We start from the raw sequence: 27274 nt of genomic DNA, 5'->3' as shown, positions 1-27274 counted from the left end.
TTTTTTAAAATTATTAAAAAATTTTATTGAAATCACTTAGGTAATTAAGAGAACAAAAAAAGAAAATACAAGAAATGACGACAAAAGTGACGCAGACAATAAAAATGACGTTCTGTACATATGGACAATGATGAATAAATACACAGCCCTGGTGTGGTAACCTGGGACTATCACAGAACAGCGCAGGCATGGGGGGGGGGGGGGGGGGGTCGTTACCTCTATGATCCTATGGATACATTTCATTCATAAAAATTCAGATCAATCTCATTCTACTCACACAATAACTATATGGAACAGAGTAAATGTATTATAGGGAAAGGCACCGATAGGTAAGTGGAGAATTTATTTGTTGCATCAGACTGTGTGCATTATATAGATTGAGCGAATGCAATTATTGCAGGTATGTGACTTCCTTATAACACTCAATAACTCACTATTCATAGAACTGTCTGACAACGTCCACCCGTCTCTTCAATACAAAGCGCTCCTGGCAGTCAGCTGGTGACCACAAGGACCATTTAGGGAAAACCATATTGCTGAGTAAAGTTGCAATCAACCTGATTGATGCCGTGCAGCGGCTGCTACAGGCGATATACAGCACAACTACATTACTTTAATGCATTCGGTTACTTTGGTGCCCAAACATTAGCTTTAACATGACCCATAGATTGGCGCCAGTGCCGCGGTCCATTTTTTGAACCGCGTCCTGGTTCCCATGTACAGCGCAGATCTATCCACAGGTACCGGGCCAGGGCTGAAGCACTGGAGGTGGGCCGGTCCGCCCCCAGTGGGAGGAATCCCACCGCCCCTCTATGACGCGGCTCCATTGATTCTTACGGTACCCGTGGATAGAATGTCGCCGTACACGGGAATCGGGTGTTGGTTCAAAAAATGGGCCGTGACCTACTTCCCTGCGCCGATCTATCCTTGGGTCATGTTAAAGAGAATGTACCTGATGGGCCATTTTACCATCCATAGGCAAAAATGAGCATGAGTACATTGATTCCCAGCATGCTGGCTAATACCTAAAGGTCACTAAATCAATAAAATTTAGAAAAAACATTCCGACAATAACGGCTTAAGAAATCTCAATTTGTTGCATAGTTGTTAAATAGAGTAGAGTGAACCTGGAGCAGCTGGAGTCGATCCCAACTCGAACTTTCGGCATGTGATTAGCGGTGGCCGCTGAAGTTGGATAAAGCCCTAAGGCTATGGGGAAAACATGGATATAGTCATTGGCTGTATCCATGTTTCCAGGCAACCTTACAGCTTTATCCAAGTTCTGCAGCCCCCGCTAATCAAATACTGAACGTTCGGGTTCGGATCGACTCGAACCCGGTTCGCTCATCTCTATTGTTAAACCTATAAATCACACGGCCCTGACGTGGCTGATGGAGAGTCCTGAGCGGGGGCTTCCGCCCATATTACAGCTAGCTGCCCCATTTCTCCCATCAGGACTGTGTGATATGGATTTGTCCACACTAAGCTTACATACAATGTTACTGGATGGGCATAAGGCTGGAATCACACACAGCAGGTTTTGTGCCAAAGCCAAAAATGGATTCAAATGGGCTGGAAAATATAAAGGGGGGACGTGTACTTCTCTTTCCTGCATTAAAGGGGTACTCTCCCAAGAAGTTTTTTTTTTTTTTAAATCAACTGGTTATATAGATTTGTAATTTCTATTTACAAAATCTCCAGTCTTCCAGTACTTATCAGCTGCTGTATGTTCTGCAGGAAGTGGTGTATTATCTCCAGTCTGACACAGTGCTCTCTGCTGCCACCTCTGTCCCTGTCAGGAACTGTCCAGAGCAGCAGCAAATCCCCACTAAGGTTAGTGCTTATAGATTTTCTATTTTGTAATATGTTCATAAAAAAAATAAAAAAAAATAAAATAAAAACATTGAACCAGAAAAACCTCTCCTGCTCCGGACAGTTCCTGACATGGACAGAGGTGGCAGCAGAAAGCGCTGTGTCAGACTGGAGAGAATACACCACTTCCTGCAGGATATACAGCAGCTGATAAGTACTGGAAGACTGGAGATTTTTAAATAAAAGTAAATTACAAGTCTATATTACTTTCGGACACCAGGTGATTTGAAAGAAAACATTTTTGCTAAAGTATCCCTATAATGGAGTTCTCCAGGATAAGAACAACATAGCCACTTTCTTCTAAAACCAGCACTATCCTTGCTGTCTTGAATTGCAACTCTGGTCTGTTCATTTCAGTGGAACTAAGCTGCAATACCAGACAAAAACTGAGGGCAAGAGTAGCGCTGTTTCTCTCACTACATGACTTCTGCAGGTTGTGAGCCCAGACTTGGTCTCATGGATATTCCTACTGATCCGCTCTCCATTCGTTGCCCAGTTAGGACTTGGATTTATTTCCCATCTGCCTGATTCAATAATTCCCGGATATTTGAGAATTGTTGTGTGCCTTAATGTTTTATTATTATTATTATTATTATTATTATTAAAGAGCAGCGCTGTTTCTGAAAAACTATCAACTAATCCTGGATGCCCCCCCAGCCACATTAGGGGCCATTTATACGTCACATTATTGCAGATTTATGGGTGAAGTGCATTGTTGTGGCATTAAGGCAAATATTAAATGTAGCAGAGAAGCACAATGTGTTGTGTGTGTTGCTTGGTGCAGCAGTGGTGCGGTTAAGAACCATGTTACGTGGTTACACAGTGCAGTGTAAAAAAAAAAAAAAAGGTCCGTCAACTTGGGAAAAAGAAAGTAAGACAATGGGAGAAATTTATCAGGGGCTTTCCGTCTATTTTTAAGTGAGTAATTGGATTTTTCGCCCACGTTTGGTCTTAGTTTTATTTATGAACCAGGATTCGACAGGTGAATTTTTTTTTTTTAGACGCAACTTTTTTAATCTGCCTGTTTGGAAAATTCACATAATGCGGGATTAGCGCCCAGTTTATCAGTTTATCATTTGCAACTTTTTAAAATGTTGCACCAACTGGTGTGGGCCTACGTCTGGTCAGTAGTGGTGCTTTTTTTTTGTTTGTTCTGCGACTTTTTTTTTACTTAGATGCAGTCACTATGGCAGTGCTACATTTTAATAAATCAGTAAAAATATTCATTGATCCTCATTACACATTACATTCCTTAGTGAGTGACCCCCCGTGTGTCGTGTGTTGCTTGGTGCAGTGGTGGTGCGGTTAAGATCCATGATATATGGTTACATGGTACAGTTACAAAAAAAAAAAAAAAAAACTCCCACACGTCTGTCAACTGAACTTGGGAAAGAGAAAGAGACAATGTGTATCCCCCCGGACTGTACTAGTCAGATAATAGAATTTGGCCGGCTAGCGCTAACTGTCCGTACTATAGTGAATGAAATGCATGTGTAGAATGAAGAGTCGGCCATTTCTGTGACAAGTAAAAGAATTCTGTGTTTTACTCTTAGTAAAATGAAGCTGAGTTACTAACATTGAAAAGGAGAAGGCCGGGGTCGGACATTTATTTTTCAGGAGGAGGAGGCTGAACATAACAGGCACCTACCTTCCCGGCTGGGGTCTGCTGTCCCCCGCTCCGGTTCCCGCTGGCTGAGCGGCCTGACATGTCACAACCCAGGTCCCCACTCAGACCAGGGAGCGGCCGGGGGACCAGGGAGGGGGTGCATGTTTTTGTTCAGCACAGGTCTTTTTTGGGGGGGTGGAGTCTGAGCCCGGACATTTCCTAATGGCATTTGCTGTAGATTTCCATTACCTGAATTGTATAGCATTACATAAGGCACCTACATCTATCCCATAATCCCCAGAGAAGGAAGAACACGGCTCGTTTAGGGTTAGTAAACAGTCATCAAGTAATGAGTATAGAAACCATTGCAGCATAAGACGCCAATATGTACAGATCAGTATTCCGCTTCCATCTATAGAGCTATTACACAGTGTTAGAGGTCCGGTGAGAGATTGTGCTTCCCGGACATAAGGCACCTGCATTCACAGCAAACAATCCTCCTTAGGAGGAAATAACAAGATACACAGACAAAACACAGTATAAAAGAGCAGAAAAGGCATTTTCATGGTAAAAAAAAAAAAAAAAAAAAAAGTAAATTTTTGCTTCTGCAAATAATCACAATAGGTCCAACCCTGAAGGTGTCACCTACTGGTAAGAGCCAATGCAGCAGGCCGCGCACTCCCTGAATACAAGTGAGGATGATGGTGATGGGCTTCTGTACACTAAAGGTCGTCCTCTACAGGTTCACCTTCAGTTTCTTCTGAGATTTCACTGAGTAAATCAGGAATGAGACCTAGAAAAAGGAAAAAAAAACAAACCTGAGCGCATGTGTATTAGTATAGAGGGCGAGTGTATGAATACAACCGCAGGTCTGCGCTCCTGTATGAAGTGGTTGATCTTCTGCGCACAGACCTGGGTTTCCTGCCTCTGAACCATCTCACATTTTGCTTTGATCTTAGAAACTTAGAACTGTAGATTAGAGATGGGACAACATGCCGAACGCTGGGGTTCACACAAACCTAAAATATCAACATTTAAAGGGACGGTGTCATCTACATTTTCTGTTACTGATTAGAGTCAGATACTAAAACTTCTTCTTTTATTCTAATCTGTTTCTATTTTCTGACTTAAATTATTTTTTTTATTTCACTATATATATATATATATTATATATATATATGTTATGGGGGCGGCCATCTTGCCTGGGCTGTTCTTAACAGCATTTAGTGACATGCTTTACAGCAAGACACATGGACATAGATGACAATAGACAGACACTGTCCCCTTGAGATGAATGTGAGACATTACTGAGCGTGCTCTGTGACCTGTTAAGGGAGCTGCTATTGTCTCCTCTATCTACTGGTGTCACATGACGCTGCAATGCTGTACAGATCACTTTACAGCAGCCTCCTCTTATCACCACAGACACAACAGGAAGTCATAGCTTAATTTTAGCCCCAGTGGTGAGAATGAGAACTGCCGGATATCAGGATTATTTTATTATATAGATAGAAAAATGTCACCAAAAATTCTTAAAAAATATAGAGCCCTTGCTAAACAATACTTGAGGCATGTAATAGGACCCTAAGGCTTATTTGCCCCATACTACAACTGAAACCTCACCGAGTGAGACACAAAGTCAGCGATCCTGTAACTCTGTACATTGCAGTACGCTATCATGGTAATACCAGCCATACTCTTTGAAGTGGTATAGAACAGACTGTAATATAACTGGGACGTACTGTCAGGTGGATTGTGGAACAGAACCTCGTGTTTGCAGACGTTTCCATTCGCAGTCGCAGGGCTGATAGTTTCGGCATCAGTGTACTCAGTGCTGGCAACTGGATCAGCAACTTCCTGCAGCTCCTCTTCCTCTTCTGATTCTATAAGAATGAGAACTTCAGACGCTCCTTTCCTACAACACAAAATTCCAATAGGATATGTTCACACTATGTATAAACGACGGCCGCTGTTTGACATATATTACTGGTCGATATTACCAACATTATTTTGATTGGCATGCGGGAACATTTGGGTGTAGCTGCACTCCAACTAACCATTGAAGTCTATGCAATGTATGGCCGTCAACTGGTGCCAGAAATTTGTCATTCACTTCTATTAAAAAAAATCTCCAGTCTTCCTGTACTTATTAGCTGCTGTATGTCCTGCAGGAAGTGGTGTATTCTCTCCAGTCTGGCACAGCGCTCTCTGCTGCCACCTCTGTCCATGTCAGGAACTGTCCAGAGCAGCAGCAAATCCCCATAGAAAACCTCTCCTGCTCTGGACAGTTCCTGACATGGACAGAGGTGGCAGCAGAGAGCACTGTGTCAGACTGGACAGAATACACCACTGCACCATATCGCGACCTTTCACCCTATTTCTTTCTGTACATTCTAGTGTAAACACATCGAAATAATTCTTAGTCCAGAACCTGAGTTTGGTGTCATGCAGCGGATCGGGCCGCAGCGTGCAGGTGAATGACCTGCAGGACTAGGGGGGGGGGGGGGGGGTCTCCTGAGGTCTATAAAGGGAACATCTCATCATGTACTGGGAAATGATCTAAAGCAGAGATTGTACTGGTCCTCCGTCCATCTCACCAAATTATACACATAAGACGTGACAGATAGGACTGGTGGATTAGAGGGTCGGCATACAGGACCCCTAACACTGAGCACCCAGAAGGCGTCCACCATCCCCACATCTGTCCTGGCTGGTTGCTTCAATTCAGAGAAACTACAACTGGATCAGGAGAATTCCCTGTGCTCTGACCTCTATGTAACCTAGTAAGGCAGGTAAAAATTAAAGAGACAATGCACTTAAAGGGAACCTGTCGCCCCCCGTGCCGGGGTGACAGGCTCCCGACCCCCGCTACATCCCCCTATACTCACCTGATCCCGCTTTTGGATCCGGTCAGGTCACGGAGATCTCAGCCGCTGCAGCCCGGCGCTGAGAGATGAGTCCAACGCTCAGAGAATGACGGAGAGTCCAGCGCTCCGTCATTCTCTATGAGTGTTGGACTCATCTCTCAGTGCACGCGCCGGGCTGCAGCGGCTGAGATATCCGTGACCAGACCGGATCCAGAAGCGGGACCCGGCGGGATCAGGTGAGTATAGGGGGCTGTAGCGGGGGGTCGGGAGCCTGTCACCCCGGCACGGGGGGTGACAGGTCCCCTTTAAAGGAATTATCCAGCATTAGAAAAAGCATGGCTAATTTCTTGCAACAGTGCCACCACCTGTCATCAGGTTCAGCTCCATTCACTTCAATGGAAGTTAACGGCAAAACACACATCCAAATTGGAGACAGGAGTTGTTCCTGTTCAGGAAAAAAGCAGCCATGTTTTTATTTGTCTTTATAAATGTATTTATTAAGCCTGGATAACCTTTTATGATAAGTATTACTCACCGGAATGGGTTGGCTGTAACAATTCACAATGACATGAAAAAAAAAAAAAGAAAAGTTCAGATGTTAGTGTATTTGAATAAAAAAAAACAAAAAAAAACAGATTATGAAATAGACAGCAAATAAAGATTATAAAGATGTGTAAAGAAACAGTATTACAAGTCTCCAGTATGGTGTCTGTATCTATTCCGCACATGTGTTCACATGATCAATGTCCATCCTGATCCAGATCACCATCTACACCAAAGATTCCAGACACAAGTGATTAGACAATAAGAATTACCTTTAATATAGAGCTGAGGATCACAGTACAGCACCGTTCCTACAATAATAGCGACCACGATCAGGAAAAGGATGAGGATAGCCGATACTAATCCAACAATGTTATGGGGTTCTGAGCAATAAAAGAAGATAATAAGCAAAAGAAACACATTATATATATATATATATATATATATATATATATATATATATATATATATATATATATTTACAGAACATTATAAGGTATGGCGGCTTCAGGCCACCAGGTGGAGCTCACCACATCTTACTCGTACAGCACAGCAGTGACAGCGTAAGGTACGGTGGCTTCCAACCACCAGGGGTAACTCACCACAGCACACACTCGTACAGCACAGCAGGGACAGCATATGGTATGGCAGCCACCAGGGAGAGCTCACCGCAGCACACTCATACAGCACAGCAGGGACAGCGTAAGGTATGGTGGCTTCCAACCACCAGGGGAAGCTCACCACAGCACACTCATACAGCACAGCAGGGACAGCGTAAGGCATAGCGGCAGGCAGCAGGATAACGGCAGACTGTGTGTAGCTTTGATCTGGCAGTAGGGGACAATGGGGATGGCAGCAGGTGACGGGCCTCTTGATGCCTTGCCTGTACATTTACGAGTGATGGCTGTGAAAGGGAACATCAGGGTTGGCAGCAGGTGTCTTCATGTCCTGCATGCAGCTGCTCTGCAAAAGATGGTGAAGGTAGGGGACAATGGCGGCGCGCTAAAAAGAGTCCCAGCTGTATGCCCTGGTGTTCTGTTTGGAGACTTCCAAATAAACCCTTTGCTCGGTCTTACTGACAGGGGAGGCCTTATATTTAGCAATTCAGAAAAACCTCTATTTAGTCTTATTTTCAGGGAAACAGGCTATTAAAAGTTATATTGTCTGCGATCCCAACTCATGTCTCCCAAGGGGAAATAGAGAGCTCCTTTGTTTGTGAGATTGTGAGAGTCCCAGGGGTTGGAGCACCTCCAAAACTTTATACCATACTCTAGGTCCAAGCAATTTCTGTAACTCCCATAAAGGCTGATGGGGGCGGCAAGTTTTATGCATTTACATTTCTCTTACATTTGTGACCCCTTTAATGTGACCTTTAAATAACTCTGAGATGGTGCAGAATCTTATCAGGGTATAGCGAAGAACATCTCACAGATCCCACAGTGCTGCCCGTTGTCTTCAGAATTTTTACTGCTGTTTATTTCTTGACAACCCATGATATTCCATAACAACGATCAGCTGAGAAGCAGGTTATAAAATCATAGGTTACCAACCGTGCATCGCTCAGTGTAATAGAAGGTGCGCTGTAGGCAGCCAATTAAAGTATATAGAAAGTAATTTAAGATGTATACTTACCTGTCCATGCTCCCCAGTGTCCTCCTGACAGTTTCCCACTGACCGGAGCCGCTGCTAAAGCTTCTACACCAGTCTCTGAAGTGACAGGTGGCTCAGCCATTCACTGACTGTGGTGCTGTCCTCAGTCAGTGATTGGCTGAGCATCCTGTCACTTCAGAGACAAGTGTAGAAGCTTCAGCAAGAGAGCGTGCAGAGGTAAGTATATACTATCATTTACTATATACAGTAAGGGCTGCACAGACATCGTTATATACATATACACACACAGCCCTTGCCGCACGATAATTGAGCCGTATAATAGGCTCTGTAAGAGAATGCCGATCTAACAAATTGGCGCTTGCTTACCCGGAGCAACAGGCCATCTAATACAGCCCTGGGGGGGACATCACAACGTTGCGACAGAGCCATGCCAAGCAAGACCTGGCTTTTTCATTACTGATCTCCATTATGGAATCCCATGAATTGTCAAGAAACAGACATGAAAAATTCTGAAGCTTCGCTCTCTGATCCGTGAGTGATTCTTCGCTATATCCTGATAAGATTCTGCACCATCCCAGAGTTATTGTCTCCTTGTCTATAAAGGAGGAACAGTGGGTTTATTTGTGGTGTCCCACTGCGGGTGTTGCTGTTCCTTACACCCCTTGTAAAAGTCTGTACTAGTTTGTGGTCTTATTGTAGCAGTTGTATTACCAAAGATGACCACTAGATGTCGCTGTATGGTATAACTAAGGTCCAGAAGCTGCACAGCTGACGTGTCTCAAGGGTTATTTGTGTGTATCTGTATGAGATTCTGTTGTCCAGAAGAATCACTTTATTCTTCTATCCTATCACCTCTCTTTCTTTCCCTCTTTTCTATTGCACCCTTTCCACCCAACCACAGCGCATCTTACTCGCTGGTTAGGAACTTATTCCCTTGAGTGAGGGAGGAGTTTTAGCCAAGCTCTGGTGGAGAAAGGACGCAGCTCTGATAGCTCTCTACAGTGGTTCTACCTGGGCCCTGGCCCTCTGCCAGGTGCCCTCTACAGTCGCAGTCTTAATCAATGCCCCGCATGGGTAGGATGCAGAACAGACAGCTCTTATAAACCCTTTTCTTGAAGCACCAAACAAGCTGTATGATGTGCTGCTAAGCCCTTCAGGAGAGGACTAGCCCACAGATATTCCTTGACCTCGGCGTGGGTTGAGGTTAACTACAGTGCAGCACAGTCTCCGCAGAAAAGCCAAAAAGCTAGCAACTGATCCGGGTGGAGCAAAGTTGCGTAATGTCGATGAACTCTATCTTGCAGCGCAGGCGTATTTTGAAAATCCTAACCATTCCGCTCATCCCAGGTAACAGGGTCTGGGGCCTGTGTCCACCATTAGTACGGTTCAGCCAAAGCTAGTGGGCAGAAGGTGGTGTGAAGACTATAGGAAAGGTCAATACACAGGCACAGGTTGTTTCTTCTTCTACAAGTATTCTTCTATACACTCCAACATCCCGGCAGAGCACATTACTACTTGGGTTCAGACTCTCACAGCACTCTCCTCTCTACTACGCTACCTCAGTACAACCTTATGAACTCTACCACATCCTACTCAGCACTTATCACACAGATCTGGTGGTTTTATGTTCGTGCATTTATTGTAAGTGTACTTGAAGATTTGTTGTATATTACCTGCTGCACATTTACAAGTAGTAACCAAGTCACCGTTATTCCTGAGTCTGTGATTATTCATCACCACCAGCACAGCACATATACCGTAACCTTGGGACTAGGGATGGTCCAAACCTGCTTCGGTTCGTGTTCGTACGAACCCGAACTCTCGGAAATGATTCCCGCTGCCTGGCCGCTCCGTGAAGAGGGTGGATACAGCGGGAGGACCGCCTGGAAAACTGGGATACAGCCATAGCCATAGTCTGTATCCCAGTTTTCCAGGCGTTCCTCCGGCTGTATCCACCCGCTGCACGGAGCGGGCAGACAGCGGGAATCTGATGCAGAGCGTTCGGGTTCATACGAACCCGAACCTCGGCAGGTTTGGACCATCCCTACTTGGGACATTTCCCCTTTCTGTGGGTGGCGGGTCCTACTATTGGGGAGGGTCTTTACACCGCTCTGACCAACTGTGACTACACTATCTCAAGGGACCCAGCAGCAACCCGACAGGACACCGACCACAGGGGAGAAGGGTACAACCGGCCTTACACTATAACAGCAGGAGTGCCATCACACCTGTGTGCCCACCAGCCACTGGCGTCACGTGACAAAACCCTAAAGGTCCGGCTGTATCTCGGCCTTCCACCACAGTAGTGGCGTCACACTTCCTTCTAGCAAGTGACCGGCCGTCCCACCGCTACAACATCATCCGGGGGTCACCACACATTCAGAAACGCAGTATATCTTACATATGTCAGTAAATCTGTCTCCTACTCACTGGTCACATCCAGCCATATGTAGAGATCCTTGGTTGTCACTCCGTTCTGGGCCATGCAGATATAATGTCCTTCATCTTCCTCCTTGGAGCAGTTGACGATAGTGAGGTAGGAGATGGCGCTCTGCTGTACAATCTGGTATTTTGGCCCCGGCTGGATCGGCACACTTGGGTCGCTCAGGTTCCGCAGCCAGGTTACCACGGCTGGAGGGTTAGCCCCGGATACAGAACAGGACAGGGTCACATTCTCTCCTTTTAGACAGGTTCTCAGTGCAACGGCCTGGGGCATAGGATATCCTGAAAGAAAGGACCGCAATGAAAACCATCGGCATAAGAAGGAGAAACGTCCATTTTTATCTAACATGCAAATCACATCTCCAAAGTGACACATTCATACCCGCAGATACTAAAAATCTTTTCTGACTAATTTTTTTTTATTTCACTTTTAGGACATTGTTACGGGGGCGGCCATCTGGCCTGAGATGTACTTCACAGCATTAAGTGACATGCTTTACAGCAAGACTCATGGACATGGATTACAATAGACAGACTCTGTCCCCTTGAAAGACATTACTGAGCGCGCTCTGTGACCTGTGAAGAGGTCATTCCACACAGAGCTGCTATTGTCTCTTCTATCTACTGGTGTCACATGATGCTGCAATGCTGTACAGATCACTTTACAGCAGCCTCCTCTTATCACCACAGACAAAACAGGAAGTCTCAGATTATTTTTAGCCCCAGTGGTGAGAATGAGAACTGCAAGATATCTGGGTTATTTTATAACAGATAGAAACATGGAAGGCAGCAGGTCCATTCAGCAAGGATTTTGGGGTCCCTTTAACTCAAGATCGCAGGAGGTCCCCTTAGTTATGCTCTATCTTATTGGTAATGTGGATAGGGCGAAACTACTACCTCTTTACTTAATTCCCCCCTCCCCCATTGCCCTGTGCACAAACAATGCAGTTCCTCTGGGCCCACTCACACTATGGAATTGGCGTGGAGATTCCGTGCGGTACCCCGCCCTGTGGACTCCGAATCCCGTCTGCTATTTCTTTCAATGGGAGGCCTCGCACACCTCTGCTCGCTGCTCAAAGAATTGACGTGTCCAGAGTTCCAAGCGGAATCCCCACGCCGAACGGGACCTAAAAGGAAGGGTGGGGGGGGTTCTGCACAGGTTCTCTGCGGTCTATTGCAAAGGGGGCCGAATATCCAGGGCTGGGCCTCTCTATCTAAAGCCCCCCAGGGTGTATATACCCTCATATAGACCAGTCGAATCCACCCAATAGTGCTTGTAATCGGCTCTGGTCATTGCTTTGGGGAAGTTTACACCATTAGACAATCGATGGGGGCAGGTGAGTGTCCCCAGACACATCAGACAGTATGTGACCAACCAGATCAGGGGAAGGGAACTCGCCCCCCCACCCATCTGTTACTACAACTCCCATCATGCCTGGACAGGTAACGCTCAGACTTCAGCTGTCCAGGCATGATGGGAGTTGTAGTTTTGCAACAGCTGGAGGACTGAAGGTCCCTTCCCCAGAACTAGATCCACAGAAAACCTATGTAACCCTACACGACAATCCCCAGTGGTAGAACAGTAATTGCTGCCATTAGTCTCCGTATTCACCTCAAAGGTCCCGATCTCACAAACTGATAGACAGCGGAGTATAAAACAGTTATTAAAGTGTGTGAGCCTCATCATTTACTCCAGTGCTTCTCAATTCCCGTCCTCAGACCTCATTAACATGTCAGGTTTTGAGGATTTCCTTAGTATTTCACAGGTGATATAATTATACTCATTGCATCAGGTAATATCACAGGTGTTCTTTGTATGGGATATCCTTAAAGGGGTTATCCAGCGCTACAAAAACATGGCCCCTGCTGTTGTCTCCAGTTGAGGTGTGGTTTGCAATTAAGCTCCATTTACTTCAATGGAACTGAGCTTTAAAACCCCGCCCAATCTGGAGACAACAGTAGGGGGAAAGTGGCCATGTTTTTGTAGCTCTGGATAACCCCTTTAAAACATGACCAGTTGGTGAGGCCTGAGGACTGGAATTGAGAAGCACTGATTTACTCAATGGTATCAAGTTCTGTGTACAAGCAAGTTCCTTTAAGAAAAGTTCAGAAAATATTCTAAGTATGTTCTGCCGGCTGCAATAAGCGACTCACACAAATTCCCTATCACCCACTGAGTCCAGGACAATGGCCGATACACAGAGCTCCAGCCAGCGGCCGTCATATGGATCCCACAGAAATCCTGGTCAGCACAGAGCAGGGACACGTCTGGGGGGGAAGCTCAGAGACAGTTATACAGACGTCTAACCTGCTTATATTTCCACAGAGTGGCGCTCTGGTCCTCCCCCCTGGCCCCGATGCTCTTGTGCCATATAACCACTTAGATGCTAATGACATAGAGAACTGCAGAGTCAAAGAGTGAGCATGGGCTTTATCTCCTATCCCGGCCATTGCAGTATGTATATATATATATATATATATATATATATATATATATATATATATATATATAAATATATATGCAATTTGCATTATCTGTGTGTGTCATAAATGTCCCTAGATGATGAGATGATCGATGGACGTCCACTCCTGGTACCTTGTGCAATTAGCTGTAATCTAGGGCCGAGCCCAGCAGTCCGTGCTCAGGTCTAATGCGCTTATTGCAAAGCTCCCACAGAAATCAATAGGTTGGACTCTATAATCGTCACATCTGTTATATAAGCTCCGCTGTATGAGAGTGCTAAATGAGGAAACTCCCAGAAATTCCCTTAAAGTGACTCTGTACCCACAATCTCCCCCCCCCCCCCCCCCCCAAACCCCTTGTACCTTCGGATAGCTGCTTTTAATCCAAGATCTGTCCTGGGGTCCTTTCAGCAGGTGATGCAGTTGTTGTCCTAAAAAACAACTTTTCAACTGGCAGCCCCGTGCCCTACAGCCAGGCTTACATTGTGTATGCATTAGGCTGGCACACCCTCTGTCCCTCCTCATCATTAGGAATGCTCCAGGCAGATTGTCTCCTATTCATCACCTGTGTCAGCCCGGCACATGGGCTGGATTGTTAAGGCACCTCTGCAATGTTCAGACAGGAGAAAATGTTTCAATGGCATTCCTAATGATGAAGAGGGTGGGGAGGAGGGACGGAGGGGTGGTGCAAAGTTAGGGCACAGTCACTCTAGGCCACTCCCGTAGGGCTGCAAGTTTAAAAGTTGTTTTTTAGGACAATAACTGCATCACCTGCCGAACGGACCCCAGGACAGATTATGAATTAAAAGCAGCTATCCGAAGGTACAAGTGGTTTGGAGGGGGGGGGGGGGACAGGTTGTGGGTACAGAGTCGCTTTAAAGTGTCCCTATCACTTCAAGACTGCGTCAGGTTACACTGCAATAATCCTGCAGGTGGGCGTCCTCATATAAGCGGAATACAGAGTACGGGGTATTTTTATTCTTTTGCTTTTGGACACACAAGACGCTGGTCTGTTGTAAGATTGAAGATACCGGATGTCATCCGATTTAGGGATTCGTATCGTATTGTGAATTAGCGGGAATTACCACACCGGAAACATGGCGCACACGATAGCCGAGAGAATGGGAATCTGTTTCCTTACCTAACTGGACGCCACAAGTCTCCTCTTTTATTTCATTTTCTATTTGGTGTTTTCCTTTGCAAGTGAACTTCTGTCCGTCCTCATACCGAGAGCCATTAAGCGTCACCACCGATGTGTCCGAGCTGCTATTTGATAGCACGTTACCGTTATTCTGCCACTGCAGTAGCGGATATGGATAAGCTCCAAGCCAACTGCATGTCAGCGACAATCCTGAGGGGGCGCCGGTGTTCTCTACACTGCACCGCATGGAGAAGGCAGGAGGATCTGCAGGTAAAAGAGGATGTGGTGATATAGTAACCATTTATGTATATAATATATTCTGTAACATACAGAGACAGTCAAATGGTTTTCCATATACTTAATACCGAATGCAACTGTTGAGACAATACATGTGTGACTGCTTGTATTGCCGCCATGTTCCCTTTCTTTAGTGTGGTCTGCTAGTGGTTAAAGGGCCAGTGTCATTTGGCGGGCTGAGGCTGGCTGTAAAGCATGTCACTGAATGCTGTTAAGAACGGCCCAGGCAAGATGGCCGCCCCCATAACAATGTACAAAAAATTTAATAAATAAAAATTAAAGTCAGAAAATAGAAACAGATTAGCATAAAAAAAAAAAAGTTTCCTCTATGGAAAAGAACCAAAACTATAAAACGGACACATGGCCGGGCCCTTAGCCTGTACATGTATATAGTATGCTGCAAGAAAAGGTGCAAGTCACATGACTGGCGGGACGTTATAATCTATACATGGTCCTGGAGAAGGATCCCATCCTACTTACGATAGACGAGAAGCTGGAGAGTGTAGATGTGCGTCTTGTTACGGAGCAGATTTACCACAGAGCAGGTGTAGTTTCCCTGGTAATTGGCCTGTACGTTGCTCAGAGAGAAGGCGGCCCGGCTTCCGTTTTCTGACACGAAGAGCTCATCTTTATCCCCGCTGCTCAGTACAATAGAAATCTGCGGTTCAGGGATGGAAACACTGGAGCAGCTGAAGTTTATGCTGGAGCCGCTGGAGGTGTAATGGGAGCCATTGGGCAGCACCCTGGTGGGGGATATCTGGAAGGTGACGTTAGGAGAATCACCTGAACGGAGAGAGTGAGAAGGAGAGATTGTAATGGATGCACGGACGCCAATAATGCAGGAGACAAAAAACAATAAGATAAGGCCGTGTGCACACATGTTGCAGTTTAATTCTGGAAAAGTTACAATACTGCAGCGCTTTTACTGAAATAATAGAGTCTACCCTGCTGATATGTCCCTACTGCACAGGAGATGCTGAGGAGGAAGGTATGTCCCTTATAGCGTGTCCCTTATACTATGCCTCTTATAGGATGTCTCTTACCAGGGGCACAACTAGAAATGGCAGTGGCCCCCCTCCCCATAAGCATCCTGTCCTACCCCTGGGCAGCGCAGGCACCAGGGAGCACTTGTTAGAGAAGCTCCTTATGCCAGAAGTACCAGCCCTGGCGCCCCGAGTTTAATGGTGCCTGCGCTGTGGCACCCCCGCCACTGACCCCAAATAGCTGCAGCACCCAGAAGGCCCGGGAGGCCGCTGGGTGCTGCAGGCAAAGTCGGCTCCGGAAGCTCAGGTCACCTGATGCTGCGGGCTCCGTAGCAGTATCTACGGACGCTACGGCGGTAGTTCTGCCCGTCTCTTACCTTCATTCTCGGTGCCATTCCCGTGCAGTGAGTAGTTTGCTCCATGGTGAGACCCCGCCCCCATAGCGACGATCTGGCCCATTCCCAGCCGCCATGCTCTTTAGATTATCATTAGAAAGCTGCAGATCGGCGCTATGTAAGCAGCAGTGCTCCTTACAGTCTCACCAGACCGTGGAGCAAACTACTAACTGCACCGGGACGTTGCCAAGGATGAAGGTAACTGGACTGGACCCGAGATACTGACAGTGCAGGTGGCTGCCCCTTGTGAGCATGGTACCTGTAGTGACTCTGCGCAGTAGATTCTGAGCACTCTTGGGTCTCCCACAGTAATGAAGAGTCAAAGAGGAGTTGTGGCTGAGCGTTTGTGCGGCGCTTTGGCACATCTCACCACTGCTTCCTCCTCTTCATGCATATTTACGGCTGGCCGGCCTCCTGCTTGTCCTCATCGCTGTGCGCGCATGCTCCTCTCCTACGCCTGCACGCTCCTGACTTCACCGATTTAGGACTCCAGGTGGACTGTGGGTAGCAGGTAAGTGGAGGGAGCGATGTCTTTAACACACTTTGATTGGCAACACATGCACGCTGCGGGACTGAAGCCAATGCCCTCAGTTGGGACATGGAATAAGCGTGCGTCGCTCCTACAGGGCCTGTAAGACTGGTGATGTGAGGAGCACGTGGTCTGGGAGATCAGACGAGCAAGCATAAATTGGCAAAATGGCGCCCAAAGAGCGATGACGACAGCAAGCAGGCAGCCGTCCAGCAGTTAATATGAATGAAAAACGGAGAGAAGGAAGCAGTGGTGAGGCATGACAAAGAGCGGCACAAAACACCAATATATCAGTACAAGACCCAAGATTGCTCTACTGTACTCAGATCCAGCCCAGGTAATGACAGATTACCTTAAAGGAGTACTCTGATGAAAATATTTTTCTTCAACTGGTGTCAAAACGTTATACAGATTTGTAATTTACTTCTATTTAAAAATCTCATGTCTTCCAGTACTTATCAGCTGCTGTATGTCCTGCATGAAGTGGTATAGTCTCTCCAGTGTGACACAGTGCTCTTTGCTACCACCTTTGTCCATGTCAGGAACTGTCCAGAGCAGCAGCAAATCCCCATAGAAAACGTCTCCTGCTCTGGACAGTTCCTGACATGGACAAAGGTGGCAGCAGAGAGAACTGTGTCAGACTGGAGAGACTATACCATTTCCTGCAGGACATACAGAAGCTGATAAGTACTGGAAGACTGGAAGATTTTTAAATAGAAGTAATTTACAAATCTTTATAACTTTCTGACACCACTTGATTTGAAAGAAAAAATGCCAGGGTTCCCCTTTAAATTCTGTATTTTTAGCCCAAAATTGATGAGAATTTGCTTACGTGCTATTTTTAGCTGTATCTGAGCCAGAGTATCTTTCTTGTCTGAACAGTCTTTGCAGTTATAGAATCCTTCATCTTCGAGGCAGAGATCTGATATTACAAGAGAGCTGCCATTCAGTCTGGAGTATCTGGGACTGGAATCCTTGTTACAGCTCAGGACTTCTTGTTTCGGATCCTCCATAAACCAAGCGACGCGCTGGGCTTTCTCCGCCGCGGGGCTGCATGGTAGAACGGCTTTTCCACCCTCTTCTCCAGAGATGATTATTACTGAAGCTTCAATAGGTGCAAGAAGAAAATAAGTAATAATAATCATCATCATCAATCATCATCATCATCATCAAAGATGATAGTTTTCCCTTAAATTGCATCCATAACACTTTCCTATCTGACTTAAAAGGGATTTTCCAGTTCTACAAAAACACGGCTGCTTTCTTCCAGACACAGCAGCGCTCTTGTCTCCAGTTTGGCTGCAGGTTCTGTAACTCAGTTCCATTGAAGTGAATAGAGCTTAATTGCAAACTGACTTGGAGACAAGTGTGGTGCTGTCTCTGGAAGGAAGTGGCCATGTTTTTGTTGTGCTGGAGAACCCCTTTCATTTCATATATATATATATATATATATATATATATATATATATATATACACAAGGCAATGGTATGGCCCATCCAAATAAATGGGGGCGCAGAGAACTGGAAGCAGCGTCACGTGTTTAGTCGTCCTAATTATTCATATTTTAAGATGATGAGAAATAAAGGCCGTAGCCTTAGTATGAAAGGAAACTGTCTGATTATTAGTTTATTCCCACTCAGAATTCTGCAACCAAAACCGGGAGTGGATTGAAAACACAGAAAGGCTATGCTCTCACACTGCTGAAACTAAATGGATGGCCGTCATTTACTGGCGAATAACGGCCGTTGTTTTGAAATAACACAGTAATTATTATCTGCACTTGCTTAATATGAGCAAAAAGATTAGAAATACAAGTGTCTGCAGAATGTTACAGGAGGAAACAAGGAGAGTTACTTTTTATTTGGACACAAGCAGAAGTGACAGCGGCCTGAGGCATCAAGTGACATTTAACCGGCTGTGTGTTACACGTCCCGGCAGCAGCGTTACACAACCCTCAGGCCGAGTTCAGACTGTGTTTTTGTAATTTGTATTTTTCATCCGTTTTAAGCAAAAAAAAAAAACCAGGTGCATTTGTGTGCATCCGCTTTAATCCATTTTTCCACTGACTTCCATTATAAAAAAAGAAAAAAAAAAAACAGAACAAAAAACGGGGCAAAAAGCATCAAACATGGTCGACCGCAAATGCATCCTTTTTTGCATAAAACAGATGAAAAAAAACAAAAACAAAACAGATTGCAGTGTGAACCCAGCAGTCCCCGTCCCGCCAGCGTTAGCCCTGCGCACTGTACAATGGAGCTTCAGTCTCTTGCACGATTTTAAGGCCGGATAAGACAATCCTGGAGGATCTCTGGGTCTTACGGCCCCGACGGACGTGTCTTGTGACACCGGATGGGTCACCTCCATATCTGCATAAGATACAGTAACCCAGAGATCTGGTGACCATTACAATCTATGGATTATTCCGATATTTACAGACTGACTGATAACCCGGCGACATCTCTATGAACTTTGCTTTGTTGACGTGGAAGCCTTTCTCAATCTGTCTGTGGACAGTAACATTCATACTGGGATGTACCTACCTAAGCTGATAGAATGAGCTAAATAATAATCTGCAGCCACAGTTATGGTTCTGTTACTATGGAGTAGTGTGAACAGAGTCTTAGCTCACATAGACCCAGTGTATCATCAGCCATGTGCGCCAATCATATACATTGTATCCCGCACCACAGCTAATCTGACTCTAGCCATAGATTTAGTGTATTCTGCAGGAACTCCTCCATGTGGAGACCCGGCACACTAAGCTTCAGCTGAATATATTGTTAGAATCCTTAAAGGGGTTCTCCAGCGCTACAAAAACATGGCCACTTTCCCCCTACTGTTGTCTCCAGATTGGGTGGGGTTTTGAAACTCAGTTCCATTGAAGTAAATGGAGCTTAATTCAAACCGCACCTGAACTGGAGACAACAGTAGGGGGGAAAGTGGCCATGTTTTTGTAGCGCTGGAGAACCCCTTTAATGGTTTTAAGTATAAGGTTATTACACTGATTTGCACAGTCATGGCTATTCAAAGCAAATGATGTACCATAAAACAAGGCGGTGCAGGAAGTTGGGAACCAGACAGCATTTAGAGAAATGGACCGCGCCATCGGGAACTCTGCGTTGATGCCAACAATGTAGGTTAACAAAAATAATTCACTTAGGAAATGGTACATTTGCTTTAAAAGGGTACTCCGGCAAAAATGTTTTTGTTTCAAATCAAATGGTGTCAGGAAGTTATATAGATTTGTAAATTACTTCTATTTAAAAATCTCCAGTCTTCCAGTACTTATCAGCTGCTGTATGTCCTGCAGGAAGTGGTGTATTCTCTCCAGTCTGACACAGTGCTCTCTGCTGCCACCTCTGTCCATGTCAGGAACTGTCCAGAGCAGCAGCAAATCCCTATAGAAAACCTCTCCTGCTCTGGACAGTTCCTGACATGGACAGAGGTGGCAGCAGAGAGCACTGTGTCAGACTGGAGAGAATACACCACTTCCTGCAGGACATACAGCAGCTAATAAGTACTGGAAGACTGGAGATTTTATAAATAGAAGTTACAAATAAATAGAATTTACAAATCTATATAACTTTCTGACAAAAATAATTTCCCCTGAGTACCCCTTTAAAGAACATTTCCGTCTTCTATTGTATTTAGGAGCAGATTCTATAGAATTATTTCCTTTAACTCACAATAAACATTTGGTATGAAAAGAAATCAGCGTCTATAAAGAACATTATGAATAGAGGGGTCATGGGGCGGTATGTGATCATTCTGTGGGTCAGGCGCATGCACCATCATGGATGACAGATCAGGATCAGCACTACATGCGATCAGTATTGCTGATCCTCCGCTGTATAAATTGTTACAATCACCTGTAAACCGACGGCAATTACGAGCCGTTCACACCCGAGTCGGGAGAAGACTGCGCTAAGCTGAGTCGAACACTTAGGGGGAGATTTATCAAAGGGTGTAAAATTTAGACTGGTGTAAACTACCCACAGCAACCAATCACAGCTCAGCTTTCCTTTCAGCACTGTCTAAAGCCGAGCTGTGATTGGTTGCTGTGGGTAGTTTACACCAGTCTAAATTTTACACCCTTTGATAAATCTCCCCCATAACGTCTATGGAGCCAGACTGATCATGTGACACAGAGCGGGGAGCGGACATGGTGCAGCACGGCCCTCTCCCGGCTCGGCCTCCATACCGGTACAGGTGTGAACGCTCAGCCCTGGTCCGGTCTCTATGACAGCTCAAAAGTTTTCTATGATGACAGTGACACTTTAAGGCACGAATTAAAGGGGATGTCCCACAATTACAGGATATTCCCTCAGGATAATGGATAACTATCTGATTTAAAGGGGTCCGACTACTGGAAACCACCCACCGAGTCTCCCGTCAGAATGGAGTGCAGAGATGTGGGGGCCCCTCCATTCATTCTCTATGGGAGCTGCTGGGGATCGCTAAGGATAATTCCCCCCCCCCACACACACAGAGAATGAGGGGAGCAGCAACGGCCATGATGTGAGAGGAGGCCCCCGATATCCTGAGGATGGGGGATCACCTGTAATCATGAGATAACTCCATGGGTGAGGGGGCGTGCACACTACGGAATATGCGCCTAAAGGCCGCTGCGGATTCCGTCACTGGCCCCTGCTCGCAGCTTCACGCATCTCCGCCCGTTCCATAAACACCATCTTAAGAAACGGGCGGATTCCGCAGTCCACCGAAAGAATTGACATGTCAATTCTTTTGACGGACGGTGGAATCCGTCTATGCCTAGAATGGAGTCTATGGCACGGGCGTAGATGCGCGTGGGGGGCCAGCGATGGAGTCCACAGCGGCCTTTAGGCGCATATTCCGTAGTGTGCATGCACCCTGAGTGTGTAAGCCCCTCCCCCGTAACCCTCTGGCCGATTCTTGCAAAAAAAAAAAAAACACATGAAAAAAGTCTATTTGTGCGCATCCGTTTTCCCATTATTACATTGTTTGTGGTTTGAAGTGATTATCGTTTCTGCACACGGGTGGGTCGTGGGAATCTGCGACCACTGGACAAACCGATCTTCGAAATGTCAGCGAACGACCAGCGACGATTTTAGGACTCGTTGATGATTTCTCGCTCGCGGTTCGTCACCAGCTGTATTTACACCAGATAATGGATACATTCCGATCGCTATTAGGAATTTTGGAACCATAATTGTTACGTGTAAAATCTTGAGAACCCCGAAATCCAAGCGTCACTCCAGTCGCCCTCTATGGAGCGGACGGACGCCGCTTTCGGTTATATCCCTCGGTTTCATAGAGAATAAATAGCGCAGTGTCGTGTATGAGCAGCCGCAGGGCGGATTTTGGGGTCCTTGATGTCAGGAGCGATCAGACCCCCCACAATCTCTATAATCTCTCATTACACTAAGGAGAGGGCACAATGTGAACATGTCCTTATACTTTCCTCATTGCGGTTCTTGTTGGGAAGCATCTAGGGGGCAGCTATAAGGGGGTGCAGTGTATAAGGGTGGACATGCCAGGTAGATGCCCCCACAGCCACATTATGGCTCCCTGGCTCGGTGGGTGGGAGACCCCGGGACAGGTGACAGATCGGGCAGGTGTGACAGGGCTCCGCTCGATCTTCTCTGACTTCCGCCATGTCTGCTCCGCCTGCGGTTATGGTGGAACTACAAGTCCCATCCCGCCCCGTGTGTCAGGTGATGGCTCCTACCTGCTCCCCGGGATCCCCCCGAGCACAGGGCGCACAGCAGCAGCAGCAGCAGCTCCTCCCGGGGCCCCATCTCCTCCCGCCGCTCTCCGGGGCTCTCACGGTACCGCCCGCCCCGCCATGTCTCATGTAGACGGTGAGAAGACGCTGGGGCCGTGCACACTGGAGGCGTCTCCTGTCCGGCTCCGCACAACACACATTCAAATGCGACTCTGCTCTTCCGGCTTGTGAGACGCACGGAGGCCCCGCCCCCTGCCCAGGTAAGGTGGTGCCCTCCCCCTGCAGGTCCAGGTAAGGTGGTGCTCTCCCCCCGCTGGTCCAGGTAAGGTGGTGCCCTCCCCCCGCTGGTCCAGGTAAGGTGGTGCCCTCCCCCTGCTGGTCCAGGTAAGGTGGTGCTCTCCCCCTGCTGGTCCAGGTAAGGTGGTGCCCTCCCCCTGCTGGTCCAGGTAAGGTGGTGCCCTCCCCCTGCTGGTCCAGGTAAGGTGGTGCCCTCCCCCCGCTGGTCCAGGTAAGGTGGTGCTCTCCGCCCGCTGGTCCAGGTAAGGTGGTGCCCTCCCCCCGCTGGTCCAGGTAAGGTGGTGCTCTCCGCCCGCTGGTCCAGGTAAGGTGGTGCCCTCCCCCTGCTGGTCCAGGTAAGGTGGTGCCCTCCCCCTGCAGCAGGCTGGTCCAGGTAAGGTGGTGCCCTCCCCCCGCTGGTCCAGGTAAGGTGGTGCCCTCCCCCTGCTGGTCTAGGTAAGGTGGCGCCCTCCCCCTGCTGGTCTAGGTAAGGTGGTGCCCTCCCCCCTGCTGGTCCAGGTAAGGTGGTGCCCTCCCCCTGCAGCAGGCTGGTCCAGGTAAGGTGGTGCCCTCCCCCTGCAGCAGGCTGGTCCAGGTAAGGTGGTGCCTCCCCCTGCTGGTCCAGGTAAGGTGGTGCTCTCCCCCCGCTGGTCCAGGTAAGGTGGTGCTCTCCCCCCGCTGGTCCAGGTAAGGTGGTGCTCTCCCCCCGCTGGTCCAGGTAAGGTGGTGCTCTCCCCCCGCTGGTCCAGGTAAGGTGGTGCTCTCCCCCCGCTGGTCCAGGTAAGGTGGTGCCCTCCCCCCGCTGGTCCAGGTAAGGTGGTGCCCTCCCCCGCTGGTCCAGGTAAGGTGGTGCCCTCCCCCTGCTGGTCTAGGTAAGGTGGCGCCCTCCCCCTGCTGGTCTAGGTAAGGTGGCGCCCTCCCCCTGCTGGTCCAGGTAAGGTGGCGCCCTCCCCCTGCTGGTCCAGGTAAGGTGGTGCCCTCCCCCTGCAGCAGGCTGGTCTGTGTACCTGGAAGACACTGAGAATAAGGTCAATGGCACCAGAGAAAACCTTATATGTGTGAATGTAATGATATAGAAGTGATCACAAGACTGGAGCAAAGGTTTATGGTAAATTGAGAACTGATTAAAACAGATGCACACAAATACATCCGTTTTTTCAATCGTTTTTTGCATAAAATAAATGAAAAAAAGAAGAAACGGATTGCAATAACTTGAGTGTGAACCCAGCCTAAGAGCCCTATTACATGGGGCGATTATCTGGAGAATGGGGCAGATATCACCCTGTGCCGAGGAGCTGATCTTTAACTAATCGTTGCCTTTCAGCAAATTTAAAAATCATCGGCTGCCGGCCGTGCATCTCTCTGTCTATTATTGATGAGCGGCCAATGATTGATGTGAGGGTAAGGAAAAAATTAAAGACGTGTACTTACCTGTCCATATCCCCCCGGTGTCCTCCAGTCTGTGGGATTCCCCACTCACCACAGCCGTCACTGACACTCCAGACACTCTTGGCTTGTGATTGGCTGAACGGCCTTTCATTCAGAGATGGGATCAGGATTGTCAGCAGCAGTGAGTGGGGAACACAGGTACAAGACTGGGGGTCACCGGGGGGACATGGGCAGGTAAGTACATCTTTATTATTTACATCTTTAAAGCAATGGCTGCCACATAACCGGGCCACCTGATATCTAGCAGATGTGCGCTGGCTCACCCCAATCATTGGGCCACATAACACCACCCTGAGTACAAGCTGAGATACGTCCGGGCATGGCGGGTACGGGGTCTGTATGGCGTCCTGCAGCACATTACCCCACAGATCCTGCGCGCTCACAGGTTGCAGTCACCGGCGTCCCAGCTCATCACAAATGTCCAATGGTCGGATCCCAAGCGGAAACGAAACTACCGCCAGTACAGCTCCCGCCTGTAGCATCGCAATTACTAATTCACAACATCCCTGGAAAAAAAGGTGTCCAGCTGTCAATGACGGGACATGGGATGGGCGGAGTGACACCAAATATTCTTGTGGTAATCACCTTTAAGGGGAACTAACCTGCTGGCACGGGGTGCCGAGGAGGAAGGTATATCTGTTACCTTCCTCCTTGGTGCAGTTCCTGGGCTGATAGTTTTGCCCAGTTGGTCGTTAAGAGCAATGCCCCCCCCCCCCCGAACACTGGTGTGGTCCGTCCCCTCTAATGATTATCAATGGATTATCAATGGAGGGGGCGAAGTGGATCGGTGCTCAAAGGGGCAGTAGCCACGCCCACAGTGCTCCTAACGGCTTACCAGGCACAATTAACAACACAGGAACGGCGCTGAGGAGGAAGGTAAGAGACATCTCATGGTGAGTACTTTGCTGTTTGTTTTTAAGTTTTTAAGCACAGGAGAGGAGTTATTACTGCTCAGGGGCTCAGGAGGGGGGGTTGTTACTGCTTGGGGGTGCAGGAGGAGGGTAATTACTGCTAGGGGGTACATGAGGAGGATTATTACTGCTCGGGGGCTTAGGAGGGGGGTTATTACTGCTAGGGGTACAGGAGGGGGGTTATTACTGCTTGGGGGCACAGGAGGGGGGTTATTACTGCTCGGGGGCTCAGGAGGGGGTTTGTTACTGCTCGGGGGTGCAGGAGGAGGGTTATGCGATGCCCTGGCCCCTAGGGGCCACTCCGCAGTATAGATGGTGCTTACAGGCAGGAACCGGGGCAGCTGTAGGATAATGTGGTCACGGTGTAGGCACGAGGGTGATACAGCTGTATATCGGGCTCCTGACCATGCGGGAATACTGGGCATGCGATTCTTCGTTGTCCTTAGTCAGGGCACCAATGATCACACCAATGCCAAGGTTCAGAAACAACGGTAGTTGTATATTTATTGTAACGGTGGTAACTAGTAGTAACAGTCTCTCCGGATGCAACCGGGTATAAGGCAGACTTGGATAAGGCACAGTAATGGGTGATGCTGCAATAGGCTGTGAGATAAGCGTGCTGAATGATGGGAGTAGTAGTGAAACTGAAGCTGAGATGCTGGGTGGAATGAGACTTGAATGAAATACTTGCTGTTGATGATTAGAGAAGATGATGATGAGAGGAATTGAAGAATGACTGAAGAATCGACACCCAGATGAGAATCCTGAGACTTGAGACAGGAACACGGCCAGTGGACTGGAGCAGCAGAGCACACGCAGGCCTCTCTCTTAGCAGGGAGAGAGGACAGACACAGAACTGGTCTCCTGTGGGGCAGGAGATAGACTACACCACAACTTGTCTCCTGAAGGTGGAGGACAAGACTGAGGTAGCACAGGAAGTCACATGGTAACCCCAGCCAAAAGCTCGATGACCATTGGTGTTACCATGGAAGCACAGGAGGGGGGTTATTACTGCTCGGGGCACAGGAGGGGGGTTATTACTGCTTGGGGGCACAGGAGGGGGGTTATTACTGCTCGGGGGCTCAGGAGGGGGTTATTACTGCTTGGGGGCACAGGAGGGGGGTTATTACTGCTCAGGGCACAGGAGGGGGGTTATTACTGCTCGGGGGCATAGGGGGCTAAATACTCTGTGATCTTTATTAGGGGGACCTTTTATGTTTTGGGCACTATGGTTGGAGAATTTGTGTAGAGGTGAGGAACAGGCTGGAAAAGTACAGAGCCATGTTTGTACGATGCTGGGGGGGGGGGGGGGGGGGTCATGGCTACAAGTAGTGTCAGATTCTGTACAGTGGGTTGTATTTAGCAGCAGCAGTACTGGTGTGATCACTGGTACTGTCCCAGTGAGTGGCTGAGCGGCCTGTGACTGCAGACACTGCAGGGAGCAGGACGTCAGGGAGCGGGGACAGGTATGTAGGAGTTTATTTTTTTACAAGGGCTGCACGGACATCGCTAGCAATGTCAGTGCAGCCTTTGTTACCCGATTATCTGGCACTGTATAGGCTCATGTAGTAGATCGCCGCTCACTCACAGAAAGTCATGGGGCCGTGTAATATAAAAATATTTGAATCTGCTTTCTTTTTGTAAAGAAGCCGGGGCCCAGTCCATTCTAAGGAAATATGTAAGTTCTAAGGATCCAGACATGCTCATAAAATCGTTTAACGTGCTGCAGCAGAGATACAGAAGGATAGTCTCTTCTGAAAGGATGAGATTTCGTCACGTTCTGGGGGTAATTGGCCAAATATGACCCAGCCTGGGATGAGAGGCATAGAAGATCATACATGTGTGTTTGAGAAAAGTAATATTCATTGCCAGAAGGCCCAGATAGTGGGACGGGAGGCTGGATAGTAGGATAGGAGGCCTGGATAGTAGGATAGGGGACGGGAGACCTGGATAGTGCGACAGGAGACCCGGATAGTGGGACAGTAAGCCCGGATAGTTGGACAGGAGGCCCGGATAGTAGTACAGGGGACGGGAGGACTGGACAGTGGGACAGGAGGCCCGGATAGTGGGATGTGAGGCTGAATAGTGGGACAGAAGGCCCCGATAGTGGGACGGGAGGCTGTATAGTTGGACAGAAGGCCCGGATAGTGGGATGGGAGGCTGGATAGTGGGACAGGAGGC

General features: G+C 47.6%; 1 protein-coding gene across 1 annotated transcript; it reads right to left on the bottom strand.

The window, feature by feature from the left end:
- On the bottom strand, positions 1-22683 carry VSIG10 (V-set and immunoglobulin domain containing 10). Its single transcript, XM_069960738.1, has 9 exons — positions 22461-22683; positions 17582-17854; positions 15323-15625; positions 14546-14809; positions 10930-11223; positions 7161-7271; positions 6881-6893; positions 5221-5393; positions 1-4271 (listed from the first exon to the last, which is right to left on the bottom strand). The coding sequence occupies exons 1-9, from the start codon at positions 22528-22530 to the stop codon at positions 4201-4203; spliced, it is 1572 nt and encodes a 523-aa protein (XP_069816839.1). The 5' UTR covers positions 22531-22683; the 3' UTR covers positions 1-4200.
- Between the last annotated feature and the right edge of the window lie 4591 nt (positions 22684-27274).

The sequence above is a fragment of the Dendropsophus ebraccatus genome, chromosome 3 (assembly GCF_027789765.1).
Source record: "Dendropsophus ebraccatus isolate aDenEbr1 chromosome 3, aDenEbr1.pat, whole genome shotgun sequence".
Classification (NCBI taxonomy): domain Eukaryota; kingdom Metazoa; phylum Chordata; class Amphibia; order Anura; family Hylidae; genus Dendropsophus; species Dendropsophus ebraccatus.
Note: the sequence above shows the minus strand (reverse complement) of the source record. Positions and strands in the feature narration are given on the sequence as shown.

Bases quoted from the DNA above. Each gene is read 5' to 3' on its own strand.
- VSIG10 (XM_069960738.1), bottom strand. From the start codon at position 22,530: ATGGGGCCCCGGGAGGAGCTGCTGCTGCTGCTGCTGTGCGCCCTGTGC. The intron at 17,855-22,460 runs GTAGGAGCCATC...CACCTATTGAAG, and splicing joins GGGGGGATCCCGGGGAGCAG to CTTCAGTAATAATCATCTCT. The intron at 15,626-17,581 runs GTAAGCAAATTC...CTCTCCGTTCAG, and splicing joins GATACAGCTAAAAATAGCAC to GTGATTCTCCTAACGTCACC.